Below are 18,153 nucleotides of genomic sequence, written 5' to 3' on the forward strand. Positions count from 1 at the left end.
ACTGAACGCTGCCCGACGCTGCCTGCACGTGGTAGCAGGCGAAAGATGGAGCCGACTGGGCAGGTGACGTATACAACGTGTCAAGCATGGCCAGCAGGGTATTTCATCTTCTCAAATCGCTGCTTTTGGCTGATCCACGACCGTGGGCAGTAGCTTCGCTTTCGACTATGCCCCTGTCACGCGCCCACCACGCTTCTTCCACTTTGGATGCTTTGCCCAGCCGGCAGAACACGCAGGCAAAGACCGCCCTCGCAGGCGGATCGGCACGCGCTTGGGCCGCGGCTACACTGTTTAAATGCTGCGTTTTGATTGCATTTTTGGGTAGACATGTTTTTTCGGGGCGCTGTCGCGAGGTATGAGAGGCGCTCTTCGATCTCCGCGCTTGCTGGAAGCTTGACCTGTTCAATTTCGGGGGGCGTTTACGGCTCCTTGTCGTTCGGTATATTCGACTGGCGCGGCCAAAATTGTTCGTTGTATCTGAGACGAACTGCCGTTGTCATGATGCGTATTTTGTTGGTGGCACCACACTCGTTGGTATTAAGCGAGCGCTCCTTATATCTTCGGCCGTTATAAGTGTGCTCGACTGAATTCCTAAACGCGCATTCACAGGGAAAGCAGAAATTCCAGTTAAGCTGATTAATGAACTTGATCCAAGAAGCAAGGAAACGTCATTAGAAGCATTAGAAGTATCAATAAAAAATAAGCGAATTCCGTAGAGCTGGCGACAGGGTAAAATGAATTTTATTTATAAAGACACAGCAGACAGGATGGACATAAATTCCTTCATACCGATTACGATACCATTTCTTATATACAGGCAGGCAATACAGGCGGTGAAGCAATAAATGGAGACTTGGAGAGAAAGTAATAAGATATTCGGAGAACTTCAGGATGGGTTGGCTAATTTGGTTAATGCGAGATGTTTTACTTTACCCACTTTAATTCCCTGCCGGCGCTAAAAAAAGAAGACTTTACAGCAAGAGCCGCAAAATCAAATCAACACAAAATTAACGTAAATCGGCTATGCTTACGCTGGAATCTGTCTGAGGAGGTAGTAAATAAAGCGAAAAGCTGGTAGATTTAGCATCTACGAAGCCCTCCAGCTTGAGCAGTTTTGTAGACCCCGTCGCGCGAGTAATAGCTCTCCCCTGACGCTCGCGTCAGTTGGGAATTTCTCGAGTACTGACACGGGCGCCGTCAGGATCTCCGCATGCGCCTTATACGTTACCATGCACTATGGAGTGAGGAAGCTGTCCTGTATCGGCAGCTATACACAGATACCTTTAAGTCGCCAGAAAACCGACTTGCGAGTCGCCACCCCCCCCACCCTGGCACAAATGCAGCATGTATCTTTCGAGCACCCCCCCACCCCCTCCGCCCCTCAACCTCTTGATCCTCTACCATCTGGTATTAGAATATGCGAGCGTCCCTATACCGACCATCCCCCACCCAACAAGAGCCACGTGAGAACACTGGCTCTCCCTAAGAACCAAGAACTTACCAAGCATAGTCTTTTTAAATCAGCTGCTAGACATCGCCTTTATAACTCGCGTTATGTATCCCGAGCCTTCATGCCTCAGTATTTTTTTTTAAATGCAGCTAATCCTGACTTCTCGCTAGTGCAGCGTAAAATTAATATTTTAGCCTTTGCTGATGTCACCATCTTTTGTTCTGATAAAAGCAATACGATAAAAAAAACAGGTTTGGATAGGTTAGGAGCACTTGGTGTCTTCAAGGAAAGAAATCTGCAACATCTTCGTGGCGACATTGCGTTGTGACACCGTTGAAAGTGCTGCATTGTGCGAAGAAGGTACATGCTCTATACGTAGAATTTTTGTTACTTTTCTGGAGCGCTGTCAAAGGTAGCCTATATGTAGTCAGAATTTCTTGCTCCCTTGGTAGAGCCTGGTGGATCACTCGGCGCTTTTTCTTAGATTACCTGCACGGCCTCTCCAAAAGGCAGATGACAAAGGTTCTTTTTTTTTATTGCGACAGCGTGCCTGCTGGCATAAAGTATTGTTTACAGATAGAGATACACACCGGTCTCTCGAAGGACGTCCAGTAACGTACGGTGATGCGGCCCAGCGATCCAGCCTTATACATCCGGCCGTCGAGCTGGGGGCGGTCCGCACCGAAGAATGGGCTTCTGCCGGATGGCGCCCAAAGGTCCTTATCGTTCATTACTTCCTACAACCGTATACTAGCCGCCCTACCTAAACCTTCTTGACACCAGTGTATTAAAGCGAGTTCAGGGGTTGCAGGTTTAATAGGCCGCCAAAACCTTTTCTATACTTCAAACGTGGACTTTGTGCGTTTTGACGTGCATTTGTGCCAAGAGGAGATTGTTGCCATGAATGAATTGCTACCATGAATGAATGAACTGCTACCATGAATGCTATCATGAATGAATTGCTACCTGTGCGAACAACAGGAAATATGAAAAATGAAATGATTTGTGTTGTGTCGGCATATTGTGTTCTTGCGGGATGTACTTCAGCACTCTCATAAAAAGGACATTTATGTCAGGCCTTGCACTATAAAGTATATTCAAGGTTATAAACTTTCAGTGTGTGCCCTGTGTACCCTGTCAGTAAAGGCCTATCACTAGGCCTAAAGGCCTAGTGATCCACCTTTCCTCTCTGCTCTTCCTATCTCTCGCTTCGTTCCCCTTCCCACTTGTAGAGTAGCATACTGGGCATCGCCTAGTTAACCTCCCTGCATTTCCGTTCACCTTTTTCTCTTGCCGCTGTGATGAAAGCCCCCGGAACTCCGTGCGAACTTTTCGTGTTATTATTACTTTAGCGTGTGAAAAAGCAGTATGATGAATGAAAACGCACACCGCTGTGTTCAACGAAGTCAGTGCACACAGAAAAGTGTACTAACGCGACAGCGTTAAAAGCCGCGTTCAGCAGAAAATCCGGTGTTAGCGCTGCCGGTGGTGGCAGGCAGCCGCCAGGGCAACCTAGGAGGCGGGTAGGACTCTTAGGTCACGTGACCCTCCGGTGCCACCACAACCTGTCCACCGCATAGTGAGCAAACTGCCCACCGAGACGGATTGTAATTAAATTAATGCTTGGTAGCTCAGGAACAGCAACGTGGGCCGCAGTAGGCCTAGTGCTGCGAAGACCTGCCATCGCAGGGCAGTGGCGCATCACTTAACCGCTGTACCACTGCACCGTGAGGGGTATGAGGACTACCAGGGTGAATGTAAAGTATAGAATGACCTTCTACACATATGGGGAATTAAACCATATGATAGAATTAACCCTTAGGCGGCGCTTAAGTGTCCTTCCAATTTTTTTTAGCGTAGGAGATGTATGCTGCACAAGCTTAACGTCCTGACTGGTTGCCCTTCATTGATGTGGGCGCCTTGGGGAATTTTCATGTGCGGGAGGATTAACGGAGCACTGGCAGCGTCAGACCGTGAGCCGAGACCGCTGAATTCGACCCGGTCAAGTCAGGCACGCGGAGGGTCAGGGAGGTTCCTGATATATTCCGGGTAACAACAATAAAATGCTTCGGAGATGGCCCAGTAGCCTAAGGAATGAGTAAGCGAAGCTTCTCTGCTACGCCACCACTGGTTCGAACCCTGAGTCATGGCGTCGCTTTTTTTACTGCGTTAGCTGTAGAGCCTCTTTTCAAAATTAAACGCCATGGTTTATGTGTGAGCGTGTGCGTAAGTGCGTGCGCAAGTGCGTGCGGGAGAGCGAGTGCGTGTGCGTTCGTGCGTGCGTTCGTGCGTGCGTATGTGCTTCCGCGCGCTTCTTCGTTTGCGTGCGTGTGCAGCCTCCACCTTTGATGCAAACTGCGGTGGACGCACATCCGGGCACTTAGTGGTAAAAATGCATCTTCACCCACCTGCACCCGACGCAGCCGAGGCGGACTGCTCTGAATGCTCCAAGCACGCCTTCGGCCAAGCGTTCTACGATATAACGCCAACAAGCATAATCCTCTCGCCTCAGGCACCAAGAACCCGAAGTGCGACAGCGAGAAGCATATGTAACAGGGTGAGCTCACGGGCTAGTTGGTTATTCATAATAATTTTTTCAACAGCGCATGCTACACAAGGACACAAGACGACACAGCGCTCGTGTGTGTGTTTCCTCGTCTTGTGTCCTTGTGTGGCATGCGCTGTTGAAAAAATTAGCAGATGTAAGCCTCCTGACAGGGAATTCAAGATCAAGCAGCCTGACCACAGCGTGATGAAGCCGCCCGCTAGCGACCGGCATTTATTTTTTTTATAAGCACAACAATGTCGGCGCATCGGCATAACACAAAACCGTTTCATCGTAGTTACTTTTCGTTGGAGTAGCATCTTTCTGTGGGCAATCATTATCGCATGCCAGCGAGCGCATCCATTTCCGCATTGCCCTTGGGTGTAATAGCTTCTGGTTTTTTTTTTTCCCCTCTTAAGTATCTCTACCGTTGCAGCATGGCTGCCTTTCCTTGTTTATTTCCGTCGCGTGCAACAAAGTATCTTCGGACTTGAGAAAAAAAAAGGGGCGTCAATTTTTACATCTTTTATTTTGTGATAATAGTTGTAATAACTGGGATGCAACGTGTCGAATGGACACGGGGGCTATAACAGATGCTGTAGGGTGAACTCCAGGTTAACGAAGACCGACTGGGGTTCTTCAACGTGCGCTGACATTGCACAGCGCACGCACGTTTTTTTTTCATTACGGCTCCGTCGAAATGCGGTCCGGCGGCTGGGATCGAATTCGCTATCTTGGGATCAACAGCCAAGCGCCACAGCCGCTAAGCTATGTTGCGTCTTTATGTCTGTTGTGTCTTGCGTCTAAGCTTGTGTTGTGTCTTTTTTCGCGCCTGTAACCAAAGATGAACAGTTACCAACTTGCGCAGCAAGGTGTTCTTTTAAGGTTCTTACGCACTATATGCTGAGGCAACAAATGCCTCCGAAAGTAAATGCTGCGCTCCGTGGTTGGGACGTTGCGCTTTTGTTTCACATATTTAGGGTACATGACACAAATAAAGGGAAACTATTCTCACTCGGTGCTCTATGAGTTAGATCAGTCCTAACAATTCAATTAAAACTATACGCAAACATGAGAAAAGGAGACACTCTAATTAAACTCAAGATTTCACATCGATCTGGCGTACAACACTCTAGAATTCCCAAATGCACATTATAGAAGCGCCAATTAGGTTTCTTCCTGGACATCGAACTTCCTTCAATTTGTTGTCGCATAGACTCGGTGCCATTTTCGTGCCGCCTAGCGCAGACAGCCATCGGTGAATAAATCTACGCGCTAGCATACCTCATATGTATGAAAATATATATATATATATCTGCCTGGTTGCAAAAAAGTGCGCCTTAACCGAACCCCGAACCGGTCGGAACGGTCTTCAGTTCCAAGATGGCGAAACAAAAATTTGGGTTCGGTTCGGTTACAGTTCCTGGCAAAAATACAGGTTCGGTTTAGATTTGGGGTTCAGGACCGGTTCCGGTTCGACTCCCTGGTTGAAAGCGTGACGTAGTGCTAATAGGACCGGTACAGCTGGTAGTCTTAAATGTGTGCGGTGGACGCAGTTGAGAAAGCATTTTACCCGTTTCGGAGATATGATATGGCGCTTTCTTCTGTTTAGGACACATTCAGCTTTCGCACATTTCAGGGCTGAAAGCGGTTGATATTTCTTCTGATATGCATGCATTCATTAGTAAAATATAATGTAAATAATAATGTAAAAAAGTTTCAGGTAATGTTGAACAATATGGGCAGTAAACAGCAGTTTACGATAGGCACACAAGCACTGGACGCGGTAACAGAATTAATCAACTTAAGGAAAAAGTGGCTACAGAGCTGCACCATGTGAGTAAAGTAGCTGGCGAATAAGAATAGGGTGTATATTCGGCAGGTACCCTCAGGTGATCAACAAAAGCTTAGCAGTGTACCTCAAAAGTAAAGTATGAGATCTGTATTCTGCCAGTTTTCCTCTATGGGGCAGTAACTTGAGAATTAACGAAATGGCTTCAAATAAATTGAAGACAACGCAGCGAGCTACCGGAAAAAAATGACAGCGGGTGACGTTGGGCGGCAGGAAGAGATCAGAGCAAGTCAGCGAACAAACGCGAGTTAATGATACCTTAGGTGAAATCAAGAAGAAAGGAGCATATGCTGAGCATGTAACACGATGACAAAATAGCCGATGATCGCTTAGGTTAACGAACTGCTTTGTGACAGAAAGCAAACGCCGGGGGGCGGCAGAGAATGAGATGGGCGGTTGAGATTATTAAGTTCCTGGTCTGTGCAAGTAAGGGCTAATAATTGGAGTTCGATTGGAGATGTTTCTGTCCAGCGGTAGATGTAGTTCAGCTTTTGGTAATGATGATTACCGTGATAATGTTTTCACAGCGCCTTACAGCGCGCCTTTTTCTAAGTTAGTACATCAGTACTAATTTTGATCCCACGCTACTTAGCGTAACTGGAAAGAAAAACGGAGAAATAAACTAAGTTTTGTCAATCAAGAACGTACTTTTAAAGAGAAATTTTCGGCCTAGCATACAGTTCACCGTGAAAAAAAAAATGACGGTCGATTTGCGTTAGGCGAAATGTGAATTAGGTTTCAGATTCATTTCGGTGTTCAGATTCAGTGATCAAGGATGGCAGTTGTTCGGATAGCGATAATGTGCTTATGTTTATTTTGGTCATCCTTTACATACACAGATCCCTAAGAGTGCTCGTACCATTCCTGGCGCAGTAGTGCAGCGGTTAAGCAGTGTGCCATTGCCATGCGATGAAAAGTGATGCCATAAGTGGGACATGGGTTGCTTGGGTTGGGTTGCGACCCAGGTTTCTCTTCCCGACCAGGCTCTAACGATTAAATGAGCTGCCACTTAAAACGACTTTGGTTACGTTGCCCACAATCTGGTGGGCAGGTGAGCAGTCTGCCACAAAACCGGCTTCAGACAAACAGACAGGCAAAGAAAGAAACGCACAGCGGTCACGCAGGGTAATGCCCACTATAAGTGCTCGCGCACTAAAAACACATCGCGGGCTCTAACTCACAGGATGTTCGCTTGTATCATTTTCACTGCGCTCTTTAAAAGTGAACAGAGACTAAAGGTGAAGGTATTCGTTTCACCCAAAAGAAAAGAAATAAGACATCCTGCATGGTAGCATGTTACGATAGCGGTTCCTGCATGTGTTGCGCCCCGCGCAAAGCAGAGAGGCCGCGAGAACCATTTCCAATGATCGCTGCTCTAAGTTGTCGCTCGTCACTGTGGCCCCAACTTAGCCAGTTCATTCACCTCTATAGGTGTGGGCAACACAGGCAAGTTTGGGTCAACAGCTGCAACCATTGCAGGGGCCATCAAAATGCGTACTCTGCAAAGCATTCTGCAACCAGTGTGACTAGGAAGCATTCCAAGAAAAGAATAAGAACGTTCCACTTACGCAACATCCAAAGCTGACAAACATCCTCTGCCCTCTGAACACCGCGATCATCTAACTTGGCCCATTCCTCATGGAGAACAGTAAAATTGAAAGCCACCTGCCACAATAGGCGCAGTTTATATGCTTTCCATTCAGCGTGCGGCCAGCGAATTGATCAAGACGTCTTGAGAGGCATTGAATTCGCGACAGTGGTTGCTACAGGAAACGCGCTCGTTCCCTGGTCAGAGCATAGGTGCAACAAAAGTCACTTGAAGAAATGCGATTTTTCTCACCTCAGCGGACCTGGGGGGGGGGGGGGTGCTTAGATAGGAGAAATACGAGTAAAAAGTGCCAAAACCTAAACTTTGGCGAACGCTACTTTAACGGCGATCTTGAATTATCACTACAAACTTCATCATACGTCCTTTCATGCCCTTTCTCCTTCCCGGATATGTGTTTGCGTTTTATTGGCAGGGTGGTGCAGCAGTGGCGTCCTCCTTCCTAACCTCCACACGAACTGGCGGCTGTAAAAAAAAAATAGCTGTTATTATGCGCGGTAAAGGTCATACGCCAACAGAGTCGGGCCACGTGCCACATACCGTGGCAGTCACGCAAAACCGTCCACTCCTTTCTGCCGCTCCACGTTTGGTGCGCACCGCAACTTGCCCTCCCCCACCTTCACTCTCAGCGAGACGAGAGACGGCAAGTGCTTGATAGCAAACACACTCCGGGCGTTTCTGGCGTCTCACTTTTTTCTCCTCTTCCTTGCCACTCGCAGCAACCTTGCCCACTGAGAATAAAAGGGATGGCTCCGTTTCGTTTTTTCGTAGCCTCGTAGCACACTCGCGTGACTTCCAGCTCACCCGGCGGGCAATTTGTCTCGCTTCCTCTTGGCAGCTGTAGCCGCTATGGGGCTCTCGTCACGCCTTCATTCCGGCGCGCCTGGCGAACGGGCGCTGCTGTGGCTCTGGACAACGTTCACGTTATGTATCTCGAGCTGCCAGCTCGCCGACGGAGGTAATCCATGCAACACAGTGGTTCGCACGGAGAGCGGCGTTGTCAGAGGCGAGTGCTTGAGCGTCGCTGGCAAAAGTGTGGTAGCGTTCCTGGGCATACCGTACGCAGCTCCTCCGCTCGGTCCCCTTCGCTTCAAGAGGCCTCAACCGCTAATACGATGGCAGGGAACCCTCAACGCTACGAAACTGCCGAAGCCTTGCTGGCAGCTGCCTCTCAGGTTCCTGCCGAACTTGACCGTCGACTATTCCCACATTGCATCCGAAGACTGCCTTTACCTCAACATATGGAAACCCACCTCTCCGTGTTCTTCACAGGATAGCAGGTGTAATCGGAAACGTCCTGTGGTAGTGTTCATCCACGGTGGTGCGTTCCAGTGGGGTGACTCGTCTCTGTTCGTTTACAATCCGTCCAACTTTGTCGCACTCACCGATGTTGTGTTCGTGTCGTTCAACTACCGGGTTGGCATTTTCGGCTTCTTGCACTCTGACGCGGCGGGCATTCTGGGCAACATGGGCCTGTGGGATCAGAACCTCGTGCTCAAATGGGTCCGCAGAAACATAGAACGGTTCGGTGGTGACCCCGAACAAGTCACGCTCCTTGGCCAGAGCGCTGGAGCAATCTCCGCGGCCATTCACTCAGTCTCCCCACATAGCCGCGGCCTTTTCAAGAGAATGGTGCTGCAGAGCGGAACTCCACTCTCCCTGATCCTTGGCTCAGGATTCGGCGGCAGAGGCAAGGAAATCCTCACCGCACTGGCAATGAAATGCTACGATAAGGACAAGAAGCTCGAAGAACAGGGAAAAGCTATCGCGGGCTGCCTGCGCAAAGCGAACGCTTCAGCTATGTTACAGAAGATCGATTCACTCGACCTAATCCAGCAGATATACCCACCGAGCGACAATGATGACTTCATCCCGGGAAAGATCCTATCGGAGGACACCTGGAAGCACTTGGCGGTTAAAGATGTCCTGCTAGGCTCAGTGGCCGACGAAGGCACAGTGTTCTTCCGCTTAATCAAGGCATCGGTTCCCATATTCGGAAAGCTACTGTTGAGCGATTACCGCACTCTGGTTTCCTTCGTAATGTCCGAGATGTTCAACATCGACATCGATGACGGCAAGGACCTCGTTGCAGCCTACTTCGACGACTCAGTGGACGAACCTTCGGAAAACGAGGTGGCTGCGACCGTCAGCAAGATGATTGGTGATGCCGTGTTTACTTGCCCGACTTTCTTTTTTGGACAAATAGCTGCTAAACAAGGCATAAACACCTACCGCTATCTGTTCAACTACAGGCCTACGCATAGCTTCTGGCCCAAGTGGATGGGAGTGGCTCATGCGGATGACATCCCGTACACGCTGGGATCTCTACCTTTCTTCAAAGACGGCAAGCTCATGGCCCAACACCTAGGTCCGAACGGAGTCAAGTACGCTGAACGCCTACACTACACGCCTGAGGAAGAGACGTTGATGAGGACAATTGTTGAGATTTGGTCGTCGTTCGTGAAAACAGGGTAAGTGTGCAGGTTGAGCGCGTAGTACAGGATGACGTGATCAGCATCAAAAAGCACTGTAAGAATACCTAGCATCAATGAGTCACAGTTGGCTGCGATGTAGCAGGTCAATCCACTAATTATGTAAATATTTTTTTCCAGAAAACCAGTGCTGCCTCCGCCTGAGGTCGAATGGCCCAAATACACCATCCAGAACCCAAATGTAATACATATTGAACTCAACAAGTTCACCAAACGGCGAGACAATTTGCAAGAAATATGCAATGCATGGAAGTCCTTCTTGATGGGGGCGTAAGTAAGCTTCAATTATTTCACGTGTTTACGCAATGCGTAGTGTTTGCTGATTATGCCGTTCACTGCCTCCCTCAACTATAGTTTCCAGTTTTCTGCCGAGTATGAAACAAAAAGAATTGAATATTGAATGTTCAGAGGGAATCACGCTTATAGCCTACTGAGGGTCGGACGTGAGCAGATTAGTAAATAACCTTTGGTGGAACTTTGAAATCAAGCGTCGGATAATCTGATTGTTTGAACGAAGGCAATCGCAGTCATCATATATCCGCTGTTATTTGAATTCAGTTGTTCATTTGACAAGGAATACGCTTCTACTCCGAGGTTTGAAAGCTTGCTTGCATGCTACCAATCTGCCACACATGCAGATAAGGTAAAGATAAGGTCAGCAAATGGAGATTTAATATGCTGCATCATGTGAGCCCACTCTAAGTACAGCAAAGCACTTTAAGACGTGAATGGGGAACACTTTAGGTAGGTAGCGCGCCATGCCGCGTTTCGGAATTGGGGTTTCTTTTTCCTTCTCGTCATAAAATTGCGTCCAGGCCTGATGAAGAGGTTCTGCAGATTCTCGGATGTTTACGCTCTTTACGGACCAACGACGCTAACGAAAATTCTTCTCAACTCAAAAGCGCCAGTTTGCCTTGATATTTAGCAGCGTTACTGAATGCGTATGAAGCGAAGTTGCGGGATTCCATGCTTCAGACTGACTACTGTGACTACTTCTTTATTCTTCAGGAATGCGACGGCACCTGACACTGCATAAGAAGGCTGTCAATCTCAGGAGATATTTCTACCTCATCTGGACAAGTCTAGTCAAGAGCACCTCTGTAATGTCTTTTTTTTTTTTAATACAATGTTTGTTTCACTCTCCTGCAGCTGTCTCTTCACTGTAATAGACGCCGGCTGCACGAATTTCTTAACATCTTCATGTTTAAGCCCTATGCGCTGCGTTCGCTCTTGCACCGAGGGCCGAGAGAATCCGGTCCGTCTTAAGATTCTAAAAAACAAATTAACTTGTATTTTTCGAAGTTCCGCCATGGTAAGCACAGCGAACGATTCATTGATGCGGTAAAGAGCTCTGCTTTTTGCGTTCTGGAAGATTGCAATTTCATAACAAGTTTGCTTCCCAAGGACTGTCGGAGGAACGCGACTGTACAGAAGAATCAGGTTGCATCATGACGGTCTAACTTTTTTTTTCCACACGCATTATGACAGTTATCTGCTTAGAAATAAATTCTCACTGGTAACGATACCTGAAAAGCCTACCTATCAGGGGCTCGAGTAACATAGTCAAGCCCGGATATATCGAACTCAGATGTTTAAAATTATTGTTTATATCGAACACACAAATTATACCCTAGAAAATCTTGTGAAAACATATCGGAAAGTCTCGTTGTATATCGAACTTCAATTTAGCCGGTCATCCGATATATCGAACTACACACCTGGCCTCTACAAGTGGCGTTTTGGCGCTCTTGGATCACTAGTACTGTGAACCTACGTGATGATGTAAGCGCGGGATGTGCTTGAGAACCACCTTGGGCCTTTTGCAGTCATTTTTCAAGCCACATCGCAGTCATGCGGTGAGCCTAAATTAACTACAACCTATTGGCGGCCCTAATAAAAAAAAGGCGTTGCGGAAACCAACTATACCTTAACTTTATTCTATCTACAGATATATCTTTATTCTATCTACAGATATATCTTTATTCTATCTATCTGTAGAGCGCTGGTAACAAAATTAGACATCTTACGAAAGGCAGTCGCTAGTTCCAAAACACCGCCCGCTGCGGCTTCGATGCGAAGCAAGTTAGTTATATGAATGGCTAGCGAGTGGTGCGCTACCATCAGATAGGCAGGCAGGCGGCACGTCGTTGCAAGAAGGGCATCACTAGAGTGGGTGCAATGTATTATTGCGTCTAGGTTTAGGATTAGCTTAACTTAGAATTCTCTGTGTATCAAATTATTTTGTGATCCCCCTCGAGTTCGATATATCCGGGTTAGACTGTATAGGAGACCCTGGTTGAATCACAAAAGGCTTCGCAAGTACGCACTATGCTGAAAATCATGCCGACATTTAAACTATCATCCGCGTATAAATATCTGGCCATGCATCGCATATTTCACAAATTTTTATACCATCAAAAGGACATGGTTTTGGAAGCTTGTAAAACAAGAAGACATCCACTGTCTTGGTTGTGACAGCTGATGCTCTAGTTGGAACCAAAACACCATCAAGTTCATAACTACGGCGTTCGTAGGCGGTTACCTGGTGCGACATAGCATGCAATCTCTGCTAGGCTCCTGCTACACACCTGCGTACCTCTTCGCCAAAGAGGTGCGTAGCAATGGTTAAACAGGTCAAGCTGAGCGACTGCAGACAACTCCTTCATGTGCAAAAATTTCTCCCCGCACAAACCTTTTTATCTTACGTCCCAATCAAAATGATACCGCTAAATTAACACAGCAAAGCCAAGACCGCAACCTCACGCTAAACATTGTTATCATCACTAAGCGAGTGCAGCGCTTGAGCACCACCTTGGTCATCACTATCCGTTGACAGCTGTTGTTTTTTAAGCAAGCGTTGAGCTCGTAACACCAGCAACTTTGTTTCAGCAGCGGCTGCAGGGGGACTCCTTGTCATTTCAGAAGAGCGAACAGAGCTTCAACATGTTAGCCAAGCGTGTCCTTCAGCTGGTTTATCCAGTAAAAACTTTACCTTCAGCATGTTTCATTAAATCCGAGTGTTACCCTCTACACTCACTGATGCTCCTCTTGCCAAGCGGATATACCCAGCGATAATTCACGGCACGTATACTCAGCCGGACCTCAAGGTCGCGTGCTTGCGGGACTCGTGCCTCCACCTCCACCTCTCCAAGACAGTCGCCTAAACAACTAACTGTAGCTGCAATTTGTTACTTTGTTTGTTACAGGCCGGAAATTACAACCGGGTGTCGCAGACCAAGTGCCCGGTAATCTAAGGGGGGAGGTGGGAAATGATGTAAAACCTGAAATTCTTCGTTCTCGTGTAAGGCAGAACGATGAAAAGTAAAGTTCTTAAGGGGCTTATTCTAGAATGATACATTAACGGAACATAAAATATATAAAAATTAAGACATGGAGTTTTAACTTCACCAAATCAATTTCTGAACTTTCACTTCATGAAGTTACGCGCATGGCCAACCATCATAGAACCATATTCTACGTGTTTATTTCATCTCAGATTTGTAGAGGTAAACAACGTGAAGGTAATTACCATACCAACTGGCCCAACTCAACGTTTTGCTGAAGATAATTACCATCATCCGCCGAAGACTTGTGCTCTGATACTCAGTGATAGAATGCCACATATACGTGCGTTTTTCCCAAACCTAATACAACTACATTTCGAAAGTTTAGCTTTCTTTTTCATATGTGGCACTATGAACTGATGCTATATATAGCCTGGATGGCAATTAGCAGCATTCCTGTCTTTACTCGCATAAGCTCTATACATAGCCACTTGTAACGCACACTGCAAGTCATCCATATCATCAGCGCAGGTTATCCGCATCGTCGAGTTGAGCATGGATGAAGAAGATCAATCAGTAAAATAAGTTGAAGGCTTGGGTCAGTTTGGTTTATGGGGTTTAACGCCTAGAGCGACTCAGGCTATGAGGGACGCCGTAATGAAGAGCTCCGGAAATTTCGACCACCTGGGGTTCTCTAACGTTATAGGTTGAAGAAGGTAGCCTGGATGTAATGTATGGCCGTCTAAGAAAGCTTCTTGGGAAAAGTTCACAGAATATTTTAACTGAATAAATGTGTCTTGACAAAGTTCTGCGCAATCTTTTTTTTATGTGGTTCACATACGAAAGCTTTAAGATGTCCACAAACGTCCCTCCTCGTTCTACTCTGTCAGCTGCTTACTTTCGTCGTCGTTACGACGTCGCCCGGCAACATGCCAATACGGCATGCGATGCCTTATCGTGCAAGTTTCGCGGCTGACAGCGGTTTGTCTGCCAACCACCTCAACTAAATATATAAGGAGAATCAGCACAGCAGGCGCGCAAAATAGGTCAGATCAAGCAACTTGTCCTTGCTCTCATTTCTCTGCGCTATGACTCAGAGCCAGGACCAACTCCCGCCACGGAGGTTTGGAAGCTAGTGCGCCTAGCGCCAATCTTTAGAAGTTGTGCAGCCTTGCATAATTATTCCCATTAACTGAGCACTACACAGTCAAGCCTCCAACTCTCCCTTAGAGCGTCTACTGAGGTGTAAACTTATCAATAATATCTTCACGACTGCCGTGCCCAAATATGCACCTAGCATTCGAGCGGAGGTTCGTAACTAACCTGCACCGCGGTGGTATCTTTTCCATAATTAACCTTCTCTGTCGACTCTAAAATGCTGCCTGTTCGGGCCGGAAGCCAAGGGCTTTCTTTAGTGCTACGCAAATCGTATCCACAGGGTTTCAGTTTCGTTCAAGTGCGCAGTATGCACAAAAACAAAATTGATTTCTTGAACACCTCCTTTCTGATACCCCGACGGAGGCTGATTTCATACACAAGCGAATTCAAATATTACTTTCTCTCTTGCTTCTAAAAACATCCTTCCGTGGAGGCCAGACGAAGAATGGGACGCTATGAACGATGGAAAACAGATTACTTAATGGCCGCCGGCCTAGCGCGAGCGCTCCGTGGAGCGCCATTGCCAGCTTCGTCTTCGTTTCAATTTCAATAGCCGCTCAGTTTAATCATCCTGGCTTTATGCTTGCGCAAAATGGGTTAGTCAAAAACATAGCCTTGCTTAATTTGTGTTTCTTTCATTTAAGAACGGAGCAAATAGTTTACTTTCCAAATCAATTAGAACTAAAGTTTTGACGTCGTCTAGGTATGAAGGCACTTCTGGAAGCTGATAAAAGCTTTACTGAAGCTGGTCAACACTTGATCTGTACTGTTAAGTGTAGGCAGATCTCGACAAGTCCCGAAGCAACATAAATATTATCCTTGTTACGATTATTGTTTAAAAGTTGCACGTGAGCTATTGAGACGCAGTACTGGAGGGCTCCGAACTGATTTCGACCACTGTGGTTACCGAGAGCTCAGATCACACAGCAGTCAGGCGTTTTTGTATTTCGCCTCAAAGGAAATGTAGCCTTCGCAACCAGGATTAGTTCCAATGGCCTGGGACTCGGGAGTCTAATGTCATAGCCACTGAGCCACCACGGTGGGTGCAGCAACTGAAATGTTTTAGATGCCTGCGTTTGCATAATATTACCTGGAGAGAAGCTGAAGGTTTCGGAAAAAATGCAGGACAACTATGCGAAAATAACGAAAAGGGCAGCAGTAGAAAAACTCTTGCAGCTCTTGTAGTTATCGCAGCATGTATTACATCGTTACGCGCTTAACTTGAGTCTCATTATCATAACTGGTCTCCTACACCAGAAGAGATGAGGCTTGGGCATGTTGGTATGACATACTTAAGGGAAATAAATAGCGCACAAGAGAAGACGGGACAAGCGAGGAGACACAGACAAGCGCTAACTTTCAACAGACGGTTTATTGCAAAATCGGGAGCATATATACACATGTCCAGAAAGGCAACAAAGAACAGGATCGAAGATAACACACACCCCCTCGACAGCCATCTGCTTATCGTGCCAGATATGCAAGCTCTTTTTTCGACAAATTAACGGAAGGTTCACTGACACAATCCGGTCCAAAACGCACGATGTTCGACGCTTCAACAATCTCCCTGGTAAGTTGGTCGCGGTGATGGTACAAGATTACAGTATCTTCAAAAATTGGACGGCAAGGAGGGTCACAGTCACATGTCTTACAATGCAAAGCCAGGTGCCCGTCGACACCACCACTGACTTTCTTCGCATGCTCTTTTAGGCGAACGTTGAGGCATCTGCCCGTTTGCCCGATGTAGAATCTACCGCAGGACAAGGGGATCTTGTAGACTACCCCCAGTCGACAATGGACGAAGGTCTGCCTATGTCTGATAGTACAGTCGGGTCTACGCATTTTGACCGGGCAACTCATTCTGCACAATCTCCCCAGCCTCTCAGGGGCCGTGAACACGACCTTAACATGAGACCGCTGACCCACCTTCTTGAGGTTGTGTGATACCTTATGCATGTAAGGTATCACCGCCAACTTTTCTTTGTCTCCTCTATCCTTTTTCTTTTTCCTGTCCTCTGCTCTTTGTTCATGACTCAGGCGAGAAGCTTCCTTCCTTTTGCGATGCAAGCATTCAGCAACCGAAGCTATCACGTGGGTCGGATAGCCCGCGCCCTGCAAACGTTCAACTTGCATGTTTAAACCCTCCTCGAACGTATGCCGGCATGACTTGTCAAGAGCATTGGACAGGAACGAAAGAACGATATTTCTTTTAACAAGTTTAGAATGCGCTGAACTGTATGGCAAAGGGGGCTTGTTAGCTCTGGGCTCGTATATCCAACAGGCATGGTCCTTTCGAAACCGCAGCCGCAGGTCTAAGAACCTAATGCTGTCACGCTCAGGCATTTCAGACGTGAATGTCAACGGGTAAAAACAATCAACAAAAGAATTTAAAATGCGCGTGACAATAGGGTGACTACTAACGAGAAGATTAGATCGTCTGACAAGAGGGTCAGTAAAAACAGACAGGTCAAAAAGAATTAAAAAGTCATCCACATAACGAAAGATCTTTAAAATCTTTAGATCAGTTAGTCCTCATCACTTGCCGTCATCACTTGCCGTCCAATGTTTGAAGATACCGTAATCTTGTACCATCACCGCGACCAACTTACCAGGGAGATTGTTGAAGCGTCGAACATCGTGCGTTTTGGACCGGATTGTGTCAGTGAACCTTCCGTTAATTTGTCGAAAAAAAGAGCTTGCATATCTGGCACGATAAGCAGATGGCTGTCGAGGGGGTGTGCGTTATCTTCGATCCTGTTCTTTGTTCCCTTTCTGGTCATGTGTATATATGCTCCCGATTTTGCAATAAACCGTCTGTTGAAAGTTAGCGCTTGTCTGTGTCTCCTCGCTTGTCCCGTCTTCTCTTGTGCGCTATTTACTCCTACACCAGTTTCCACGCGCCTTGCCACACGCTTTTCGTTGAGAAAAATAAATGATAGCGATAACTGTTTCGCACTCTCCCCCTTCTTATTACAGCACATTTCAATGCGCACACACAGCGGGCATCGACCGCAGTACAGCTCAGATGGCGTGGATATTAATGACAACGTCAGACAGGAAATACTAATTCTCGAACATCAAAGCACGCCTGTCTTGCATCCGCATTGGTCAGATGTCATCACCTGCTACGGGAAGAATGGAGTCATTGAATTTTCACTCATGACATACCAATTTTACTGGTTGGTTTGGTTTGGTTTATTGGGGTTTAACGTCCCAAAGCGACTGAGGCTATGAGAGACGCCGTAGTGAAGGGCTCCGGAAATTTCGACCACCTGGGGTTCTTTAACGTGCACTGACACCGCACAGTACACGGGCCTCTAGAATTTCGCCTTCAAGAAATTCAGCCGCCGCGGCCGGGATCGAACCCGCGTCTTTCGGGTCAGCAGCCGAGCGCCGTAACCACTGAGCCACCGCGGCGGGGTTCCCATCACTTTTACTAAAGGGAAATGATGACAAACGGTCATTGCTACTACGCCGCTTCTGGTCAAGTAACTAATCTCCTTAGCCAGTATGTACGCTCTAGGGGGAAAGGGGGGAGGACTGGGTGCAGTGCAGCCCTCGCTGTAACTTTCCTCGCCAAGGGCAGGAGAAAGAGCTTGAAGGCCTTCACAGCACAAGCTATTTATGGAACGCTTCTGGTTTCATAACGGGCACAAACATCTTATTTCAGTAATTTTAGCAGAGGAGCTGAACATTGTGTCTCCATAGCCTTGTTATGGCTTCTGAACGTGATATTAAGGAAAATAGAGAAAACTCACCAGAAACA

The 18,153-nt window shown here is 47.1% G+C and overlaps 1 protein-coding gene across 1 annotated transcript; it reads left to right on the forward strand.

Moving 5' to 3' along the window:
- Positions 1–8,059: 8,059 nt before the first annotated feature.
- Positions 8,060–11,063, forward strand: LOC149340122 (acetylcholinesterase-1-like). Its single transcript, XM_089548870.1, has 3 exons — positions 8,060–9,924; positions 10,066–10,215; positions 10,954–11,063. Exons 1-3 carry the CDS (start codon positions 8,303–8,305, stop codon positions 10,979–10,981), a joined length of 1,800 nt encoding a protein of 599 aa, XP_089404996.1. The 5' UTR covers positions 8,060–8,302; the 3' UTR covers positions 10,982–11,063.
- The last annotated feature ends 7,090 nt before the right edge of the window (positions 11,064–18,153 follow it).

The sequence above is a fragment of the Amblyomma mixtum genome, chromosome 6, assembly GCF_055824585.1.
Source record: "Amblyomma mixtum isolate Tamu chromosome 6, ASM5582458v1, whole genome shotgun sequence".
NCBI lineage: Eukaryota > Metazoa > Arthropoda > Arachnida > Ixodida > Ixodidae > Amblyomma > Amblyomma mixtum.

What these genes read in the sequence shown, in the direction of transcription:
- LOC149340122 (XM_089548870.1), top strand. Translation starts at nt 8,303, where the DNA reads ATGGGGCTCTCGTCACGCCTTCATTCCGGCGCGCCTGGCGAACGGGCG. An exon ending in TCGTCGTTCGTGAAAACAGG is followed by an intron (nt 9,925 to 10,065) that starts GTAAGTGTGCAG and finishes ATTTTTTTCCAG; the next exon opens with AAAACCAGTGCTGCCTCCGC. An exon ending in AAGTCCTTCTTGATGGGGGC is followed by an intron (nt 10,216 to 10,953) that starts GTAAGTAAGCTT and finishes TTTATTCTTCAG; the next exon opens with GAATGCGACGGCACCTGACA.